At 54.4% G+C, this 21,928-nt stretch overlaps 1 protein-coding gene across 5 annotated transcripts in view; it reads left to right on the plus strand.

The window, feature by feature from the left end:
- The window catches only part of LOC142004338 (early growth response protein 3), a 324,184-nt gene that overhangs the window by 162,267 nt on the left and 139,989 nt on the right, over window positions 1–21,928 (plus strand). For all 5 annotated transcript variants that reach the window (XM_074981927.1, XM_074981925.1, XM_074981924.1 and 2 more), the window contains exons 5-6: window positions 14,704–14,749; window positions 21,590–21,706. In XM_074981927.1, coding sequence (XP_074838028.1) covers window positions 14,704–14,749; window positions 21,590–21,706 — 163 coding nt within the window. The remainder of the gene's footprint in view (window positions 1–14,703; window positions 14,750–21,589; window positions 21,707–21,928) is intronic.

Here is a 21,928-nt window from a genome sequence, read left to right on the forward strand (position 1 = left end):
CTATAGACCTGCGCTCTGACGCTTGCTGCTGTGGGTTTTTCGAAGGGCAGACAAGTCCTTTGCTACTGTTATTAAGCCTCAGATTGCCCCTGTTGCAGGGCAGTGTTAATGTCCCAGCTGAGTGAGGCCTGGAAGAGTTAAATGACTTTCCCCAGGTCACACAGCAAGTTTGGGAACAGAACCTGCGGACCTGCTCCAAGCACACCTCCACCTTCCTTCGCAGGGCCAGGAATAGGAGCCAGAAGTAGATCTGCCTGTCTTCCCATCCTGTGAACACCGTCCCAGTTCCAAATGCACCCCCCACTCTGCTGCTTCTGCATTGGGATAGAAACCCAGTGGTTTGAAAAATCGCAGCAAACGAGAACTCAGGATGTGACCCACGGTCAGGTCCCTGCCTCTTCCAGGAGCGTGTAGGAACCTTAGAGGGCCAGGCTTTCTCTCTGCCTGGTGACTGTTTATGCAAAGTGAAGCAGCTACAACAGGCGAGGCGGAGCCTCAGCCACCCCGGAATACCCCACAGCCTGGTGATTTGGGTGTGGATGCAGGGCCTGGGGGTACTACCGCACCCCTTGGCTTGAAGTGATTTCCGTCACGTTTGATGGCTGTCGACACTCTGGCTGCACAAACTGTTCCAGCGTCACTAGTGTAGAGCACTCTCCAGCGTTGTGGGAGACCCAGGGTTAATTCGTGTTCTGAGCCAGACAGAGCAGACCTAACCCTGCATCTTCCACGTCCCACAGCAGTGACCTTATCACTGGCCTTGCCTTCTCCCTCCCTGGGGCTGACCAGAAAAGCCAGCCTGGGCCACAGAAGGCAGCCTGAGGACAGCTTCACTGGCACTGGCACTTGGCTGTAAAAAATTGTCTCAACAAGTCACCATAGTCTGACACAGCCTCCCAGGAGCGGATGGAAAAGTGCCAGCTAGCTCTCCCCGGGATGTCCAGCCCCTCTCAACCTTCCAGTACCTAGCTCAGCCCCTCCGCTTGCTCTGGGTGGGGAATAGAGCCCAGGAATCCTGAATCTGCAACCCTTGTTCTTTAACCTGCTGTTCATACGCCTCCAGAGAGAAGCTGAGCCGTAGCGATGCTTCGGTACAAAGCCAGCATGAATGGCCATCTACATAGGCTGTGCATGGGACCCCTCTCTGAGCCAGAGTGTTGGGATAGTAACCAAGTTCCAGCTGACAAGCTGCAGCCTCAAAATAAGCTGGGGCTCCGTCCACCTGGGGCCTGTGTACCCCTGCTGCGCCTCTCCCCATGCGCCTCTTGCGCAATGGGACACAGGAGCCCAGCCCCTTCCTTCCCAGCACTTTCAGAGAGACGCATCCCGGCTCCTCCCCCTCCCTCCCAGAGACGGAATGCCACCCGCCCGCTGTGGGTGCTGTTCCAGCTCTGGGAGGGAGCGGGAGGAAGGGAGAAGTGTGGGGCTCCAGTGCACTGGTGGGTGAAAGGTGCGGAGGGGGGGCGCAGGACTGCAGGTGAAGCCCCAGTGGGCTGCAGGCTTCTGTGGCCCTCTAGCACTGAGGAGGGCCACTCATGCCCCACGCACCACCCTTGGTTGCCCATCCCTGCATTAGACCGTAACTGATGATTGTTGCCAATCGTCAAATCCCTTCCTCCACCCAAAATTCACTGGAAAAAGAGGGCAGGCAGCCAGGAAAGGAAAGCGTTTTGATATTTTCTTAGGTATCACGTGTGTTTGAGTCGCTAGCAAAGCATTCAGTGTTTCATAATGCTTAACCCTGACAAGCTAACACACTACAGGGCCAGGCCCTCCTCCACTGCCCACGCTGCATCACCCTTGTCCCACGGGCAGGTCCATCAATATAAGGGCCACCGTGTGCAAAACAGAGGTGACCCTTCTTCTTCCCCTCCTTCTGGCGGTCTCGGCTGTTGAAGTCGTTCTTTGGGGCAGAGGCTGTCCCTTGCCATGCGTGTGTGCAGTGCCTGGCACAGGGGGGCTCTGAGCTTGATTGTACCCCCTCCCCCATGGCACTGCTCCAGTGGGGCCTACGGCCGCTGCAGACCTGGGGGCTGAGGTGCGAGGGGCGGAGTCTCCAGCAGAAGGGGTGGACTGAGGGCAGTCAGCCCCTAGCCCTTCCCCAAGCACAGCACAGGGCTGCTCGCCACAGCTCTCGGACATTTCAAAGGGGCCACAGTAGCAGTGTAGCGATCTCGTTGGCTCACTCACAGCTTCCAGGGTCTCCTCTGTGCCTCTTCTGGGTTGTGGGTTATCCCCTCTCAGGCAAAACCATTGCCAGAGTCACTGACCCTGCCCTCCCTCCAAAGGCTGGGCCCTTGTGCATTTGCGCACCTTGTCTCTCCCCACTCCCGTATGCCCCCTCCCATTGGCAGGCCTGCGCTATGCTCATAAACAGCACGGTAGCAAGGTGGCAGAACGGGACCCTGGATGTGTAACCACTAATAACAATCTGCATGTGGCTGAAGACGGGAAGTATTTGGAAAGCAGTGTCCCCCATCCCTCCAAATCTGTTCAGAAATAGCTTTCAGCCTTCAGAGCTAAGCTTAGGTCAGAGGTGAAGCACCCTGGCTGAACGGCAGGAAGCAGAGACTCTCCCAGGACAACAGGAAAAAATTTCTGCAGAACTTTGTGTAGACTCTTTCCCGGCTTTGCAAAGCTCCTGGTGAATGTGCGCAAAGGGCAGTAGGAGAGCGTTAGTGTGTTTGCAGACTACATAGCTCAGTGCCATTAGCTGCAGCAAGCACAGGGCACACACATGCTGGTGTGAGTCACATCAAACAGATGCTGTTCTCTGTCTGTGCCCGGCTAGCTGGCGTTCTTTCTCTGATCGGCTCTGTCTTGTCTAATGTAGGTATTATTCAGGCACATCACTACCCGGGGTCTGAGCATCTGTCTGGGTGGTGTCTCACAACTGGAGAGAGAGAGCTGAACCATGAAACTTTGCAGCAGTCCAGAACTGAGGCCTAGAGAAAGAGGCCAGCTGTGAAATCCAAGCCTGGATCTGGATCCAAACTGCCGAGCGCTAACGGCATTTGGACTTGGGCTCGGATTAGACTTGGGGAGAACTCCAGCAGAGACAAGCTCAGCTCTTTGGGGGAGCGTTTGGCGCTGCATTAGTTATGGCATGGGACTGGAGAGTGGAATCCCTCCTATTCAGCTGCATGCCTGAGAAGCAGTTAAGGAGCCAGGGTGCTTCTCTGCCTGGGACACAGGGCCCTGGGCAAGACCTTGGGAATTGTCAGCCTGCTGCAGAACAGGGGCTGGCAAAGGGATGGTTGGCAACAGAGGAAGGGGGGCTGCGTGACAGGAAATTGTAACTTCTCTTGCCCTGGCCCACGAGGAGGGGGGCTCAGCTGCCCCAGATTAGCTCAGCCTTTGAAGGGAATCCCTAGTGTGATTTTAGCCTCCCAAGATTTCTCTTCTCTCTCTCCAACTTCCCCTCCCTGCTTCAGTATCCAGTGAGGTTTGAGTCATCCTCAGAGACCCAGCATCTGTGTGCAATTTCCACAGCCAGCGTTATCAGCCAGAGTGTGAAAGGGCCTGTTTGTCTGTCTCCTCTGAGCAATGGCCCTGGCAATGGCTCTGGTGCTGAGGCAGGAGAATCCACAACTCAGAGAGGTAGAGCAGAGACTCCAGAAAGCCGGGAGTGAGCCTGTGAGAGGTTTCCAGTGCAGAGCCAGCTCAGCTGGAACCCGGGTGCTGTGGCAAGGTATGGTCAATGCCCTGTATAAAGCATATGGCAAAAGCAGCAGAAGGTTTCCAGACTCCACCACAAGTTGCGGAGGTATAGTTTTGCTGGTGCTGGCGAGTGCTGTGGTTACTGGACAGGTCAGGACTCCTGGCTTGGAAGGGGACTCTGATCTGGTGTTTAGAGTGGGGACTGGGAATGACTCCTGTGTTCTGTTCCTGGCTCGGGGGGGGGGGGAGTGTTAGCTAGTGGTTAGTGCAGTGGCCTAGGTGTCAGGACTTCTTTGTTCTCCTTGTATGTATGCAAGTATTGTGTGGTGGTTGGAGCAGAGGAGTAGGAATCAGGACTCTTGGGTTCCGGTCTTGAATTGGCCATAGGTTTCCTGTATGACTCGGGGCAAGAGCTTGCTGTGTCTTGGACTAACACACGGGGTGGATGTTGAGTGACTGGGGTGCACTTGGTGGCCCTAAGGTGATGCAGAGTGCAAGGAATTTGATTGGGCCTACAGAGTTTTTTCCCCCAGACCAGAGAGATGTTACGGTTCTGACTATAGCAGGAGACTCCTGTTCCCTCGTGCAGTATGAACATCAGTGCAGGCTCGCAGCAGAGCCGGGCCAGCTCAGAGCACCAGGGGTTATTACCAGGGTGCTCCTGTGCTTGACTTTTCAGGTGTAAGAGCTCAACACAGTGGCTGGAAAATGAAGACTGTGAGGGAGCTGGACTTCAAGTGTCTAAAAGTTCCATTCTGTGAAGTGAAGGTTGAATTCCTGCAAAGCGGCCATGAGGCCTTCGGCTTTATGAGCAATGACCTCCAAAAGTATCTAAGTTAGGTGTCAGACTGAACCAGCTGGTTGCGATTCAGAAAGATGGTACTTTTTTCTAGGGGCAGCTCTCTTACACAGAATCTTAGCTTGTCTTCCTGTCTGTATGTTACATGAAGCCTTCTAGCCCTCACAGTTGTGAGGGAACACTTGAAACATGAACCACGTGCAACCAAAGCAGGACTGTGTGGCTGAGTCTGCAGACAACCCTGAGAGGCATGAACTGTCCCTACTCATTTAAAGGAGCAGGGACAATGAATGGTGGTCAGTTCTGAACTCTGACAATGATCTGTTACATGCAAACATCATTGACTTGTTTTACTATGGAGAAAAGAGTGCAAGAAAGAAGAGGAATGTTCACCTTGTATTGGTTCCCTGAAACGGAGCTTCATTTTGTTATCTCGGGTGGGTGGGGCTTAGAAGAGCACACAGCCCCTGCCCCCCCAGTTGCCCACCTCCTGATACTGAGATTGATCTAACTCAGGATGAGCTCCAGATGTAAAAACCCAGATCCACATCCGGACTTTGAAACTCCAAAATCTGGGTGTGTTCAGAGCCAGGGATTTGGTCTGCCCACTTCCACATTGAGCCAAAAGTATCGCTCGCTAGGGTAGGCTTTGTCTCCTGGTGCTTCCAGGGCTGTCTGGGCCAGATGCAGATAGTGCAGAGGGGGATAGAAAGGAAAAATACTGAAAGGAGAGAAATAAACCATTTGCTGTTATTGACATGTAATATTCCTATTACAGTATCAGCCAAAGGCCTCCATAAGGATCACTGCCCTATCACCCCAGTGTATCCAATGATACACATTGGTGGACACAGTCCCTGCCCCAAATAGTTTACAATCTAGGAGGAGAAGGGACACACAGCTGCAGTGGGGGGTGGGGGTTGCTGCAATCAAGTAGATCCGATGTTGCTAGGCAGCCATATGGTTGGGATTCTTTTCATTTAGCAGCACTTTTCACGCCTAGGGTTGGTTTGGTCTTGAGCCCACGTAGGCTTTTTTACCCCTCCTTAGACTTTCCCTGTGTCTAAAGTGAGAGCCAGTTCATGAAACCCTGGCTTCCTTATAGAGATAACCAAGGGAGAGCAGAGTAAATCTGATCTCCTGAATGCGCCAGCTCTGAAGTTGCCTCTCTCCTTCAAGCTTGCGTGCCCTGAGCAAGCTGTGCAGGAAGCACCTTATTTGTTTGGGGATTAACTTCCCCAGTGGAGTAATTGTTCTTTAATCATATCAGCCTAATGCAGGGACAGCACCCCGTGTGGGAGCTGCAGTGCAGGCGGCAGTTCAACAAGCCGGCCTTGCAGCTGCAAATGCCGGGAGCCAGTGGCTGTACTCCATCCCTCCGTGCAGGGAAGCATTCTTGTTTACTGGCATCCCAGTTGCTGGCTTGGGGAGGGGCAGAGGGGGAAGGAGTTCTAGCTGGGAGTGAATAACAAGCCAGCCCTGTTCTAATTCACAAACCTCAGTCCGATCAGTCATCTGTTTGTCCTGGTCGCCTGCCAGCCATTGTGTTGATTCCCACACCCACTTTCCCTAACCCTGAGTCCTTGCCTTAGCGAATTTCTCTCTCTGCTGATCCCCTTCCTCGTCGCCGCCTCCCCCACCTCAGATAGATAGGATCAGACATGTTCTAGAGAAGATTTATGAAGAGGAAAATAACATGTGACTCACTCAATGTGGAGCGGCCTCCACCAAGGGCCTGAGCGGATCTACCCCAGAGCCTCGCTGCTCCGCAGCTGCTTGCAGGACGGGGCACTGGAAGGAGCTGCTCTGTATGGCAGAGAGCCACACTGGACAACACTGGCCTCTTGCCAAGCGGAGGAGTTTTGGAAACTTGGGAGGATGTTGGGGTTTATTCATCTTGTCCAGGAGCACCAGCCAAATCCTGGCCAGCGCTTGCAGAAGGCAGCTTGGGTGTTGCAGCTCCACAAGTGTGTAATGGCAGCTCGCCCCTTCCTTTCTTCCCTAGAATTGTCATTCAACTCCACACCCTTTGTCAGAGGTTTGTACGGGCCCTTGCACCACCAGGCCCCCATTATTGTATTACTGTCACACTGGAAAGGCCCTGAGTAGTTGGTGCTGCACAAACCAATGGAAGGGGAGATAGTTCTTGCCATAGACAGTTTACAGTCAAACTACACAAGGCAGACTAAGGATTATCATCCCCCTTCTACTGAGGGGGAAGTGAGGTACAACGATCTGGAAGACCAGATTCTGAGGCCTGGCCCGGGAGAATTTTCCCAAGGCTCAGTGTAACCCCTGACAGGCAGAACCCAATCTGGGACCTCTGGAGGCTAGTGCATGAGCCAGAAGCCAGCTGGTGCTCAGCTAAGGCTTCAGTGGAGACTTTGTCTTTCTCTCTGTAAGTGGTCCAAGTGCCACTAGATAGGACAGTGACCCACGCCCAGTAGATGTGGGGGTTTCATCAGCACCTCCTCAGACAGGGCCCGGTTAGCTCCCACTAACAATCCCAACCAGGGGCCTGATTTCCCAGCATGCTCAGCAGCCAATGATGACCACTCTCACACAGGGGTCAGATTTCCAGGAGAGCTGGCATCCAACGTGCTGGTCTCCTGGGAAACCCTGGCCCTGCGTGACTCCAGGCAAGAACTGACTCCAGCTTTCCCAAGTCCAACTCCAAAGCCGTAATCGCAAGACCTGTGATTCCCTGGCTTTCCTGGGTTGGGCTCCCAGGCAGTGCACCTGAACCGTCATTTGTTGGGGTTTATGTTCACCAGAGACCCATCCCCCCTCTGCTCCATGGCCTTAGCAGCATGGAGGGCAGGGAATTTTTAGCTCTCCCCTGACATGCCACAGAGGACGCTAAGCTCAAATGGGGTCATTAAGAAATACTAATGCTGTCATAAAAGGGTATTTAATAAACATGGCAGCACATCAGTGGCCATTAGCTCAGCCCAGGCTCGGGAGCCACAGAAGCGGCGCGACAGTACACAGAGCACCATGTGCAGCTACAGCTCAGTAGCCTCCAAGCAGACGGCCTGTAGACAGAGCTATTAAACAAACATTGGCACGTCCCGGGTGGCATTGCTGCCCCAGAGCCTTGCACGTCTGTTCGGCACTGCGCCGCCGCCTCGCTCGTGCTCTCTGCTGCGCTGGCTGGCCCTGGGAAAATAGGTCTCTCCAGTGTTCTGTGCGAGGATGGGAGTCAGGAGAACTGGGGGCGGGGAGGGGAGGCTGCTCATCTTGGGTCATTACATAGATTTTACAGCAACAGTGTCTAAACTAGACTCCCACCTCCCCCCCCGTGTCTGGGGGAGCTCAGAGCCCAACGGGACCGTGCTGCCAGGCTGTGCCTGAGACGTGGCCAAAGGGACATGGGTAAGATTTCCAGGAGTGCCTAAACCAATGAGATTGAGGCTTCTAAGGCTCTGAGTACCCCCTGACTCAGCAAGGCTCCGGGCTTCAGCCAAAGTAAAGGCACTGACAGTAAGCAGCCGCTGTCTGGCTCAGGGCACGTGAGCCTCGCCCTGTCACGTCATCCCCATCGAGCCTGCCCCAGAGACTGCCTGTGGTCAGCAGCATTCAAGCAGGGCTTCCTTAACCAGGGTACCTGCTGTTTCCTGAGGGCCACATCAAAGCTCTCCCCTCAGGTTCCCAGCCACACGCGAGCACACCCAATGACAAGGCTTATGATACCGGTTGAAGACTGGTCTCGGGAAGGCAATCCCCACACAGGCTGCTCAGACAGATACCCTAGGGCTTGGCCAGCAACAGGCAGGGGAGACAGCACAGCAGGCAGAGTTTCCTGATGGATGGGCGGTGGAGGCCCTGAGGAAGTGGAGCAGCATTAAGTTGTCGAAGGCCGTTCTCATGGAAGGCTGTGGAGAAGACATGGGACCAACCTGCCTAAAAAAGATCCCAGCAGGACTGATTTGGTCCCACCCTGGGTCTCTGGTGCAGCCTGGATCCTCAGCCTGGAGGAGGAGCTCAGGGCTCAGTCCGTGCTCAGTACTGGCAGTGAGATGAATGCAGAGGCCTTTGAAGGGTGGGGGACCTCTAGCACACCCTCGGGATTTCCAAAACCTGCGGCACGTTCCAGAGCCTGGGTGGCCCTGTCACTGAAACCCATGAGGTTCACTGCAGTTAGGGGCAGGTTTTGCTCCCCACAAATCCATGGGTCTGAGAACTGACACACGTCACCCCAGGTAACGCTGGGAGTCTGTCATGTTAATGACCTGCTCAGAGTGCCCTCCGAAGATGAAGAGCAGCTGACACAGGTGTTTGTAGTTCATATTCTTTGCCTCCTTGCTGCTCCCTAGTCTAACAACCTGAGACCTTTCCCAGCCTGCTCCCTTCCCAACACTTGCAGCCCCAGAGAGGGGAGACCCCCATGCAGCCGAGGCTCGAGTGACCGGAGGCAGGCATGGCAGAGACTCTTGTTCTTTAACCCCTCAGCCCCAGCAGGGAGCGTTGCTTCCCATGGATGAGGGCACAGAGGTGCGCTCCCAGGAACTGAAGGAAATCATGGCATTTTTCTGCAGTGAAGAGGAGACCAAAGCCCTACCCAGGTGGGACACCAGCCTGCTGGCATTTGAGCCTCTCAGACACTCAGGCCCACAGCGTAGAACTCGGGCAACGTGGCTTGGCCTTGCTCGGTGTCTCAGGAGTCACTGAGAGTCACTGTAGTTCCATTGGTGTTGGTGGATGTGGAGGGGACTCCACCTCCAACAGGAGAGAGCTCTGTGGTCAGGGCCACGAGAAAATGGATGAGTGAAGAAGTAGAGGACACACTCCGATTTGGATGTCCAGATCGGTGACTAGATCTCATGGAAGTTATAAAGCAGGTGGAACGATGGATGACTCAACAGTATCTTGGAAGCCCAACAGCACTGTCAGGGCCAGCTCTGGGTAGCACTACCCCCCTGGGCGCACACTGTTCTTCATCCTTAGCCCTCCAGAATCGTGAGTTGGAGTTCCACACTTGTCCTTCTTCCTGGGAGCCCCTTTTCTCTTCCCTTTCACCCTCCCAGTCTCTGGCTTCTGCTTTCCCTGGCGGTGCTGGGAGAGCTGGGAACTTTGTCCTGCAGCTGGAGCTGTCCCCAGACCAGGAGACCAGTTTTGAACACCTGTTTGCAGGCAAACAGAGGGAGGTACAGGGCTTGGAAGTCACTCGGGCCCCTAGATCACAGGTGAGCAAACTCTTTACTTTGGGCCCCACTCTTCATCCTTGCAATCAGCTGCAGCTACCCAGGCTGTCTAATGCAATCCAAACTGACAGAAATTTCAGCTATGTGACAAACCCTTTTGACATGCATAAGAAAAGAAGCCTGTGGAATGGAAAAGGTTCTGAATCGGTAGATAAATGTGAATGCACAGACACTAAAACAGTAACTAATTTCAGTATGTTTAAGAAGGTGAATGAGTCTGAGACCCAGCAGCCAGTCATGCTGCTCCCCCCTTACAACATTTCATGGCCCCCGGGGGGGGCCCACTCCCCACTTGCACACCCCGCCCTAGATAATGCGCAGGAGATCCCAGAGCCTGGACTCCTCTGTTCCGCCACCATATACATCCCCCACCTACCCAGAGAAAAGAGTCGAGTCCTCGGTTGCGCTTCACTGCGGGTCGTTCTTACAGCAGATCAGTGCAAAGTGCATCTCTGCAATACAGCAGCAGAAAGACAAGGAGCAGGGCAGAGAGGTCTCAAGTTCCAGCTGGTTAGTTAATTTTGCATTCGTTTCCCATTGAGGAGCGTGCCGCCCGTCAGAGGCGCGGAGCTAAACCTGCATCCAGAAGCATGAATCTCACTGCAGGGTGCCATGCATTTCCGAGGAACTGCTAGTGCCTGTTTGTTAACTGAAACAGATCAACGAGGACTCCAGTGGCACCTTAAAGATTTAACAATTTCATTATGGCAGAAGCTTCCTGAGTTGCCACCCCTCTGATGAAGTGAGTTGCAGCTCATGAAAGCTGGTGCCATAAAGAAATTGTTAGTCTCTATAGGGTCTGCAGACTCCTTGTTGGTTTTGCTGAAACAGACTAGCACGGCTGCCTCTGAAAAATAGGTGGCTTCCCACTGCAGTGAGGTGTACCTATTGCCCTTCATCACCAGCAAGGGAGACCTGCCGGCGTTCACACTGCAGCCATTGGCCCCTCGGAGCTTTGCTCCGTGGCAACCCGAGAAGGAGGCACCTGGGAGTTCTGTCCAAGTTAGGAAGGGGTGGGAAGCCAGACTCCCCCTCCCGGGCAGGCAGAGGTGGGAGGAAGTGATTGACTCCTCCTGGCAAATGGGAAGAGGTGGGTGAAGAGATTAAATCATCTCTCCTGCGCTCGCAGAAATGTGCTGCTGACCCTGTGCGCCGGTGGGGTCAGGAGGAGCTGACAACCAGACCCTTGCAGATCCCAGAGTGGGCGGGCAGTTTGCAGTCAGTAATTGAAGAGGAATGAGGAAGCTTGCCTGCGTGGTTGCTAGGACCCCACATGCCATCCTCCAGAGCTAAAAAGCCTGGGGCTGATCTTGTCACCCTCCTCCGGGAGAACATAGGCATCCCACCAGGGAATCCAGCCAGGCTAATAAAAGCTTCATGGGGCAGGTGGGCTGGGTTGCTAGTGTGGACCCCTAGTCTGCAAGCAGGCTCTCTCCCCAGGCGGAGCTGTGCTGCTTGTTTGTCCATGAGGAGAGGCAGGCAATAAACCGGCAGCCCAAATGCCTTGGAGGTGCCAGGGCAGCATCCCTCACTCCCAGCTGGCAGGAGAGCCCCCAGCCCACTGCTGCAAAGCCAGAGCAGCTCTGGTGGCTCACGCTGATTGGACCCTGGCCTAGCAAGGAGCACTGTTTCCTCATGGGCTTTTAAATCCTGCCTTCTCTCTGCCTCTTTTACAGCAACCAGCTACTCTAAAGTGTTCTCCTCTGCCCCAGCATGCTTTTCCTAGTCTCCCTGCTCAGAAAGAACCTCCCCTCAGACCCAGGGCACGTGGAGGAGGCCAGAGTCCACTGCACCCGGGACCTGCGGCTGGCCAGGCAGCCTGGGTGCCCTCACTTTGCAGACAAAGAAGAAGCTTGGCACAGGGAGGGAGGAAGCTGGCTGGGACCCACACAACAAGCAGTGGCAGATGCAGGAGCAGAATGCTGCTGCCCTCGCTCCCGGCCCCCATGCTTCAGCCTCAGGACCAACCCTCTTCCAAAACGGAAGGGGCCTCTGTTCCTGGCGTTGGAGATGCGGCCCTCACGAGTGGTGGCTGGAGATGGTTCCCAGCTGGGTACCGGCAGGGCTCAAGGTCTGAGTTTTCTGCTCCAAACCTACCCCATAATGTCTCCTTAGCTACTGCCATCCGTTTGCTCAGTGTGATGTTGCTGCTCTGTTCTGGCCCTTCCGAAATCACCGCCAAGGTGGGACCCTCACACGCAGGGTGACCAAGAAGCTGACGCCCTGCAGTGGGAACAAAGGTAGGTGTCTTGTGTCCTGACAGTGCATAGCTCCATGTGGCCTCACTTGAGAGCTGCTGAGCCAGAGCTTTTAATGGCAGATCAGAGTATCAAGAAAAAAAACCAAAAAAGCCCACAGAATTTCTATGGAACGTTCAACAGTGTCCTTTAAAGGCCCCTTCCCCGTGGATTTGGAAGAGCAGGTGGGATAAGAGTTACCCGAGCAGTGAGGGCAGGATAGAATTCCCAAAGGACCTTGGGGGGGGGAGCACGCCATCAGAGAACATTAGAGCACTGTTCTTGCAAGAGAGATTGCTCCATGCGTTGGTACACCTCAGACATGCCGAGCTTCCCTCTCCCCTTTGCCTGGGACAGACACGTCATTTCTGCCTTTGGATGGGCATGGCGGGCGTTAGGCCAAGATTTTGAGATGCAATGATGGGTGATTTTTGGTGCTTCACATGTTGTTGCTGTGGGGCTGGGGGAGGAACGTGACATGCCTCCAAGGCGTGGTATTGGGTCAGAGCCCTGGCTCGCTGAAAACTCGGCCTCTTCGGTCTCAAGTCAGTTTTGAGAAGTTGTCATTAGTACTTGTATTATCAGTGTGGAGGGAAGGGGGGTGAGGAAAACTTGTGCCAAGGCTGGTAAAATTTCAGGAGGCTTTGCAAAACGAATTCACAGAAATTGAGTGGCTGTTTGCATTACAATGACTTCACTCTGCAACGTGAATCTTGGTTGATGTTCTCATCACCAAATGACTCAATGAAGATCTGGCTCCTATTATTTTTGGAAAAGGTGAAGCTTGAGCCAAGAATTCTGGGAGAGAGAAGCATTCTATTTGCAGTTGTCTGATGCTCCTTTAATTGCTAATTACTGACTGCTTGGGCAGGTCAAGGCGAAGGTGCATTGGCAGTGCTGGGTGCATGTAGGCAGGACTGGAATACCGTGGGTTGTTCCAGATGAGCATTTATACACTTTGGCAGAGCTGGGTAGGAGGGACAGGACTAGAATAGCAGTGGGTATTGTGGTTCCAGGCTTGGCAGCACTGAACAGGGGACTAGCAGATTGAGATGCAGGGGCAGACCTGTCGAGGGATGTGTGCACAGCACTGGCTTGTGCTCCTCGGTAGTTCTGTTTGCTTCTTTGCAGCATGCAATTTCTGCCCAACTGTGGTTTGTTCTCGACAAAACTTCATTAGAATTCTCCCAAAATGCAGCAGCAGCAGCAGGAGGAGGACGTGTGAGAGAGGAAGTGGTAAAGTCCAGGGCACCGAAGGCATTGCATTTCATCAGGCTGGATACCATCACTACATTGTCCTAGGCTCACTTGCAGGACAGCTGAAATGATCATTCTTGACTGTCCCAGGATATAGCACAAGCCTCACATCACCTGCAGTGCAGAAAGCATTATGTGCCAGATTCTCATGTCACTTCCCCGGGAGTCCCCTAACTGCCCTAAAGCTTTGGACAAAGCTTTTGCCAAGGCCAAGAACATGGTACAGATCTGTTCTAGTCTACAGCTGAAAATAGGAAGCGGGTGGGGGCATCATGTTACACCCTGGCCCCATCACAGCCAGGTATGTAATGAGCATATTGCCTTAGGAATCAACGAGTGAGTAAGCGACAGGAAAATTTACCCTGGAGGCATCGGGGCTGGGGACCAAAGAGTCTTGCCCTGGGAACTGTGTTGGGACGCTCCAAAGCCCTTGCAGGGAATTGGCATCTATTTTTCTATCACCCCAGTGGGCTGGAGATTGGAATACAGCCCGCCAGATTCCCAGCTGGTGTAAATCAGCATGGCCTCATTGTCTTCAACAGGCCAGCCCCCTCAGATTTTGGCAGGACTCCACTGACTGCAGTGGAAGCATGACAGTTTACACCACCTGAGCATGTGGCTCAGCAGCTGTAAACTGCACCTGTCAGGTTTCGTAGGCATGTCTGATTCCTCCCCTTCGTTTTCTGTGCTCCAGCCTGCGTGCTTTCCAAAGGCACCATGGCCTTCCTGCCTCCTGGGGATGGCAATTAGCCCCTGCCTGAATACCTATGCACAGGATGGTGGCAGAGTTTTTAGCGAGCGCTTTTGAAGCCTTCCCAGCATCCCGTGGCCCAGATAACAGGTCCCATGTGATCCGTCTGACAGTCCCTGTGTGCTGGCTTCAAGAGCACAGTGACAGCACAGCCTGTGGTTCAGGGGAACTCTACAATGCATTGGCGGCAGTGCACAAAGTCACTGACACTTTTAAAATACAAATTAACAAGCAAAATATAGGCCCTGGCGCCTTGGCTCCCCACTCTTCCCTGCTTACCCACAGTAAGGAACGACAGCTGTTGGGACAGGCTTGCAGGCGGGGACGGAGGAGGAACAGGAAACTTTCCAGCTGAACTCAAGGGAGGCAGTGTCGGAGGAGTGCAGGGAGCGAGGCCGCAGCAGGCTGCGTGAAGCTAGCAGCGAACGCCTACGGCAGGTTCCCCAAGCAACAAAGGGCCCTTAGGACTTTCTTTGGGAGCTGGTACCTAACTGCCCTGTGTCCTATGAGACGCTCCCCCGGACGGGTGAGTCTGATGGGCTAGGCACGTAGTGAGCGGGGCCTCACTTCCTGTCTCAAAGCCTCCGTCCTTTGTCACCCCCACCTCTGTCCTCCCTGTTTAGCTCACCCACCTGGCTATCTCCCCTCAAAACCTGGACTGCGAGCTCATCTGCACAGCACCTCGCGCAGTAGGGGCCTGAGCATCGCCCACTTCCCCGGGCCCCTCTGCAATGCAAACAGTTTGGTCTGGTGAGCATGTCCCACGTGTTAACCGAGTCCTTTCTGTCGTTGCAGGGCACAGACCTGTGGGCTGGAAATCCAAAAGGCCGTGTGCTAACAGGTGAGGTGGGGCAGCACAAACCCTTCCTATCTCACTGCCCCAAGACCTCTGGACCATGCTACTAAACCAAGGAGTGGCTGAGAGGCACTGCCACTGGGAGAGCTGGGCTCCAGTTCAGATGAGAGCTCTGTCTTCCTTGGTGAACACGAGAGAGGGAGGGCAGCAAGCTCAGCTCCTGGGACCTGTCCTTGGTGTTGCTTAACCAGGAAAGCCCCTGGCCCTTTAAGGAGCAATTTTGATAGGTCTGAAGACAATTCTGTGCAATCCCTGGCTATGAGGGAGGCAGCTGGGAAGATTAGACTCTTGGGGGGGGGGGCGGGGGGGGTGTGTGTGTGTGTGAGAGAGAGAGAGAGAGAGAGAGAGAGAGAAACGCAGGTACCGTCAGAGCTCTGCAAGGATACAGAGAACCCCAAGGGAGAGTTGGGACCCCACCCCACCAGACATTCAAACAAAGCCTACCCAGGGTAGGTTCTGATGTGCTAGCCCACCATCCACATACATGCACTCTTGCCACACACGGTCCCTTGGACCTACATTAGGAGTTAATACCGCCAGCTACTGTCACGCTCTCTGGGAGCTGGAAGGCGTCAGGAGCTGGGTCCCAGTGGGAGTCCGCAAGTGGCCATGGCCTTGGCAGATGACCCACTTCAGAACTTTGGAATCCCATTCCTCCGCAAGGAGAAAGAGGCTTACAAAGAAGGGTGCAAATCACCCTCTGCATACCCACTGTGATTTGCATTCGGTAAACAGGTGGACAGATGTAAATAGCGAGGGATTCCCCTGCTGCAGGCTTTGAGTGCCGGCAGCCTCAGCAATGGAAAGGCAGCGAGGAGGATCTGTTTCAGTCTAACCAGACAACAGGGTTCTCTTTGATATTGATCTCTTGTTTGGCTGATACAGGAAAACGAGGAGGTGTTTAAAGCCTTGCAAACTTTTTCAACCCAGAGCCAGCCAGCTGGAGCACCCCCACAGTCCTCCACCTCCTCCTCCGCCCAGCTTCTTAGATGATTCACTGTGGGTGGAATGCCCCCAAATCTCTCTTGTTCTTCATTTGTGCATCAGCTGCAATGGTGCAAACTAACAGCTCCCTGATTCATCTCTCCAATGAGACCTTCAGGGCCAGCTTCTTGCTGGCACTGGGTTGACATATGGTGACTTGCTTTTCAGCAGCCTTGTGCGTGCCCAGCTCACTTGGCGTCCCCAAGAGCTTCTTGGAGCTCAGCCCATCAGGCCCTCGGTCTTCTTACAGAAGTGGGGAGCCTTCGCCACCCCTTGTATGCCCTGTGGCTGGCCAGAGCCAGCTGACGTGTGCTTGGGCTCAGGGGCCATTTAATGGCAGAGTGGATGGATCTAGGCCCCTGTGAGGGTTTCAGAGCGCAGGCTGCAGGCCCAGCCTAATTATGTCCATGGTGGTTAAACAGCCCTGCAGCCCGAGTCGGCTGGCACAGGCCAGCCACAGGTGTCTGACTGCAGTGCAGACATACCTTCAGTGCACCCTGGGCCGGCCAACGGAGGGGCAGGGCAAAGGGAGCAGTTACCCCAGAGCCCCACGTGTCAAAGGGACCCAGACCTCTGGCCACCACCACCACTACTGCAGCAGCAGCCAAAGCTCCAGCCCTTCTGAAGGGCCACAGCAGCGCTGCTGCACTGCGCCACGTGGCTGGGGGGGTCAGGCTCCCAGGGCCTCGGTCCAGATGGTGCCAAGGGCTGACTGCCCCTGGCCCCACCCCTTGCAGGGGTATGGAGCCAGCCTGTCCTCCCTCCGTGCTCTGGGGCCCATGCTGGCCATCAGCCCCATGGTAGACCGCTCTCTGGGCCGGGGTCTGTGTACTTGCCTATGCTGCTGTGCAGTGCCCAGTAGAACAGGGCCCTGCTTTGTGACGGGGGTCCTGTGGGGCTACCACATCACCCAGCCATACTAATACCATTGGGGCCTGTTACGCGAAGCCCATTGCATCCGGTGTGTAAAGCGCTTTGGGCTCCTTCGGCATGAACCTGCTGGAGCAAGGTTAAAAGGGAGTGGCCTTAATGCCCCCGCCCCTTCCGAGAGGGCTCAGCCCGAGGAGGGATTGGGTCCAGCCTTTGGGGCTAGGCCCTGTGTCCTCATTTTTGTGCCTGTAGGAGCTGATTAAGGTACAAAGGCACAGCCCCCCCAGGCTGCGGGGCGATGGGACGTCGTGCCCCTTGAGGAGCTCCTGGGCCATGGACACAGCACAAGCTCAGAGTGGAGGCAAAGCTCTCCCAGTCCGTGTGAGAGGAGAAACTGGGACATGAACACATCTGCACTGCCCTGACTGTGAAGAGTAGTACTGACACAGCTTCCCACACCCTGAGCTGAAAGACTGCCACTGCTCTCAGCCCCTGGGCAGGGGCACAAGCTGCAGGTGCGTCTTCCACACCTGTGTGGGAGCTGATCACAGACCCATACCGGGTACCACCTTGTCCAGGTGCGAAGCAGCGCAGCTTGCCAGCCAAGGGGGAATCGCTACCCTTTTGCAGGAGGCTGGAGTGCGTGCCCACAACTGTCCACCAGCTGGTGGGGTGAGGAAGCTGTTTCTGGAAAGCATGGCGGGAAAGCTCCGTCCCACTTCAAGACAAAAGGGGAAGCCGCAACCTCGAGTTCTGGCCTTAGTGCCGTGTATGGCTGCCCCCTGCACATTCATGAGAGAGGGAATTGTGTGGGTTTCGGAACAACGTGGACAAGGTGGAGAGAGTCCAGAGAAAATGATCAAGGATCTCGTAAACTTGACCAGTGAAGGGAAGTTTAAACACTTGGGCATGATTAGTTTTGAGACAAGGAGGCTGAGGAGGGACCTGATAAGTCTTCTGATACATTAAGGGCTGCTATAAGGAGGGAGGTGAGGACTTGTTCTCCATGTCCACTGATGGTAGGACAAGAAGTAATAGACTTGATCTGCACCAAGGGAGATTTGGGTCAGTTAAGTCTCAAATCGGCATCCCAGGGAGGCTGTGGAGTCTCATCACTGGGGCTTGGACAAACACCTGTCGGGGTGGTCGAGGTGGCCTTGATTCCGGCTGGATTTGATGGCTTCCTGAGGTTCCTTTCAGCTCCACATGTTGGCGAGTTGAAGCAGAAGACACCTCTCCCACCTGGCAAGTCCTGTCATGCCCCCATGTGAATGAAGAGCTCATCTCTCCAAAGAACCAAGACAGTGTTGAAGGAGCAGGCTGGAGCCCACAAGGAGGGTGGGAATAAAACACACACGGGCCTGCAAGTAAGTAGTAAGTACAGTACAGCATGGGGGTAAGTTGCCATCAGTCCAACTTAGTAATGACCGCCCAACGTGCGGGGCGGCAGAAATTACAAGCCCTGGCCTTTCCACACATGAGGCTTCCTTCTGGGTACTTTCTTTCAACAGGGAACCCTTTAAAAATCAATTTTGCTTCATAAGTTATTGGTGAAATACCACTATTTGCCGTACCTGCCACCAATCCCTTCCCTTGTGTTGCACTTTTGGGAGTTAAGATCGCAAAGGACTGACAACACACTCCAGTGTGCAGGCTGGGAGATCCAAAGACACTCTCGTACGCTCCTGGATGCAAGAAACAGGCCTGAGAGATGTATGCACAAACTCTCTCCCCAGCAGCAGAGAAGTGCTGAGCAGTTAACTAGCTGAAAGAGGAGAACCTCTCCAAAGGAGCAAACGGTGTTCAAAATGCCCAGTTGGTGGAAGAACGTCCAGCCCACTTCAAACAAACCTGGGAGCGGATAGGAAGAAGGTGGATCCTAACAGTTTCTTTATCAGTGGATGTTATATGGAGCAAGGATTTGCAACACAAAAGGGGCCAAATTCAACCTGAGGGTAGCTTGATGAATTTGAATGACATTACAGCGCGGGGGGGGGGGGGGCGTTGCCCAATAAGTCGATGATTAATGAGATATTGCTGAGTAGCTTTAGAAGTAGTTTTAAAAAGGGATTTCCCCAAAGCTGTTGTGGACAGCTCTGTATTTTATTATTGCTTTAGAAGAGGCCATGACCATCTTTTCTTCCTGATACCTTCCACCACATTCTTGGGAAGCCCAGCCTGGTGGCTGCTGGCTAGTACAGCAAGGAGCAGAGAGAGAAGGGTACCTAGTAAGGCAAGGTGAGCTTGTCAGTAGCAGCCAGTCTGTGACACTCGCAGAAAGAATCTCCAAAGTCCTGAACTCTTGTGAAAATCTGGCCCCAGTGGGGCGTGTTGGACATTCTGGCTACGTCTACACATGCACGCTACATCGAAATAGCTGATTTCGATGTAGCGACATCGAAATAGTCTATTTCGATGAATAACGTCTACACGTCCTCCAGGGCCAGCAATGTCGATGTTCAACTTTGACGTTGCTCAGCCCAACATCGAAATAGGCGCAGCGAGGGAACGTCTACACGCCAAAGTAGCACACATCGAAATAAGGGAGCCAGACACAGCTGCAGACAGGGTCACGGGGTGGACTCAACAGCAAGTCGCTCCCTTAAAGGGCCCCTCCCAGACACACTTTCATTGAACAGTGCAAGATACACAGAGCCAACAACTAGTTGCAGACCCTGTATATGCAGCACGGACCCCCAGCTGCAGCAGCAGCAGCCAGAAGCCCTGGGCTAAGGGCTGTTGCACACGGTGACCACAGAGCCCCGCAAGGGCTGGTGAGAGAGTATCTCTCAACCCCCCAGCTGATGGCCGCCATGGAGGACCCTGCTATTTCGATGTTGCAGGACGCGGATCGTCTACACGTCCCTACTTCGATGTTGAACGTCGAAGTAGGGCGCTATTCCCATCCCCTCATGGGGTTAGCGACTTCGACGTCTCGCCGCCTAACGTCGATTTCAACTTCGAAATAGCGCCCAACACGTGTAGCCGCGACGGGCGCTATTTTGAAGTTACTGCCGCTACTTCGAAGTAGCGTGCACGTGTAGACGCAGCTCCTGGCTGTAAAGGGCTCTGCCTTGCAAAACAGGAGTGACGTCAGTGCCACTGTGCACCATGCTCAGACTTTGGGGGATCCAGCCTCAAACTGAACTGATTGGGTTTGTCTCCCACCCGACGCAGAGAAACATGCAGAAAGCCACTTAGCAGCCCCAACGGTGAGAAGCCAAGGAGAGCCTTTGGTTTGAATGTTTCCTCATGCTGGGAGGAGGTGCTGCTGGTGGTTCTCTTGCTTGGGGGGATTAATTTGATCAGGTCCTGGAGTAACGTTCACCTTTACTCTCTTTGCATCACCTCCTCCTTTCCTGAAAGGAATACAAACTGCCTCTTGCAGCCACGTACCTGATCACCTGGCATGGCATTAGTGTCCCTTTTGTGATGCATGCACCATACCTGCCAGCTTCCTGCAGACAAAGGCCAGAGCTCCCTGAACTCTGGGCAAGTTTGGAAAGGAATCCCGATGCAGAATTTGTGGTGAAGACTAGCAGGGAGATGAGTAGGTATTGCACTAGAAAGCAGGCGGCCCCGGCACTGCCCTGCCCCACTTGCTGAGGAGCAGCCTGCAGGCTACCCCAGTCCAACAAAGAAAGAACTGGAAAGAGTCGGAGTTCTGGTTTGCTGTGCAGAGTGAGATTAGTGTTATGGGGGCCATTGGGGGGTGCAGCAGTCCACATGGTGAAGATTAAAACATGGCCCCAGCCCAGGGAGTTTACAGTCAGCACAGGCAGGATGAGGTCAGACTACATATCACAATGGTCCTTTCTGGCCCATGTGCCCTGTAAGCTGAGCACTTGGGCAGCCGCCCAGGAGAGCTTCGGGTGTTGCCCAGCTGAGTAGCAGAGCCCCCGCAGCCTGTTTCACTTAGCATATCCCTCGGCACGCACAACAAAATTCATTCTGCACGCGGCTGGAAGAAATCGAAGGGAAGCCTGCTTGTGGCATGTGCACTCTGAGAGGCGGGGGTGAGAGAGCCGGGGGAGAAGCAGGTGCTAGGGAAGGGGTGTATGGCAGAGAGGCTGGAGGGACGCAGCTGTGGGGAGCAGTGGGCAGTGCAGAAGAAGCTGCACAGCTGAGAGCAGGGGCCAGGGCCAGGGAGCAGGCAGGCTGGGGGCAAGGCTGTGTGCAGGTGAGGAGCCTGACTGCCATGCCTTTGGGGGCTGGTGAAGGAGCTGGCGGGGATGACAGGGAGCCCTGAGCAGAGGGCATCTGGGTGCGAGGTGCAGACAGAGCTAGAGCGGGGGCTAGAGAAGAGGTGGGTTGAAAGAGAGGGTGTTTCAATGGAGGAGAAGCAAGAATGTGCTTGCAAGCAGGTGGCAAGGGGCCAGAGGGGCCAGATGGGTGGAAGATAAGGGAGCGGGAGGGGCTGGGAGAAGGAAGACTGGAGGGGAGGGGGCCTGAGGGACACATAGGATGTGACTTGGCAGGGAGACACCTGAGATTGCACTGAATTTCTTCAGCTCTTTGTAACAACATGCTCATGGAAAAAACCCAGCAGGGTGATGACCTGGGGACTGCCCTGCTTCCCGCCTCCCCCACCAACCAAAGGGGCCCAGTGACAGGGCACAGGGCCTTGCTTGGCTCATTGCTGTAGAGGAATAAAGTTGTCATATCCTCCTCTCTAGTGTAGGAGTCCGTTCACGTGGGCAGTGCTGGATGCATGCAGCGGGTCCCTTTGTGCAGGCCTGCAGAGCCCATCCACACTGGGCAGTGCCAAGCACTGACTTCCAGGGAACTGCCGAAGGAGGCGGGGGAAGCTGCACAAAGGGCTCAAAGCTGCGACATGGATAAATAGTGCAGAGCTCAGTCCTGGGCTGGGAGGGTATTGAAAGCATGGGGAGATTGTTCCAGAGAATGCCAGCTGTGGTGTGTGTGTAGGGGATTGAACGTAATCTCATCCATTGTGTTTTCTGTACCCAGAGTACCAGCGTCCGACACCGCCAGCCCGGAGCGGATACCATCGCTACCAGTTCCGTCTGTACGAGCAGCCAGCTCACGAGGCCATGTCGCTGAGTGCAAAGGAAGAGGCATCTCTGGGTAAGAGGAGACATGCACCATTCTGCTCTGTGTGCTGTTGAGCTCGTGGTCCCTGTCTGTCTCTATCTATTAGCACTGACACCTGAAGGGAATGAGCACTTCATCAGCAGTCCGCACATTTGTGATTTCTTGGGCTCCCAGCTCAGAGTGGTGAAGTTTTCAAGCTGGGAAGCACTTGAGGATCTCAGTAGAAAGTATCCCCAGCAGGGACCCAGCTGCACA

Source organism: Carettochelys insculpta, chromosome 31, assembly GCF_033958435.1.
Source record: "Carettochelys insculpta isolate YL-2023 chromosome 31, ASM3395843v1, whole genome shotgun sequence".
Taxonomy (NCBI): Eukaryota; Metazoa; Chordata; order Testudines; family Carettochelyidae; genus Carettochelys; species Carettochelys insculpta.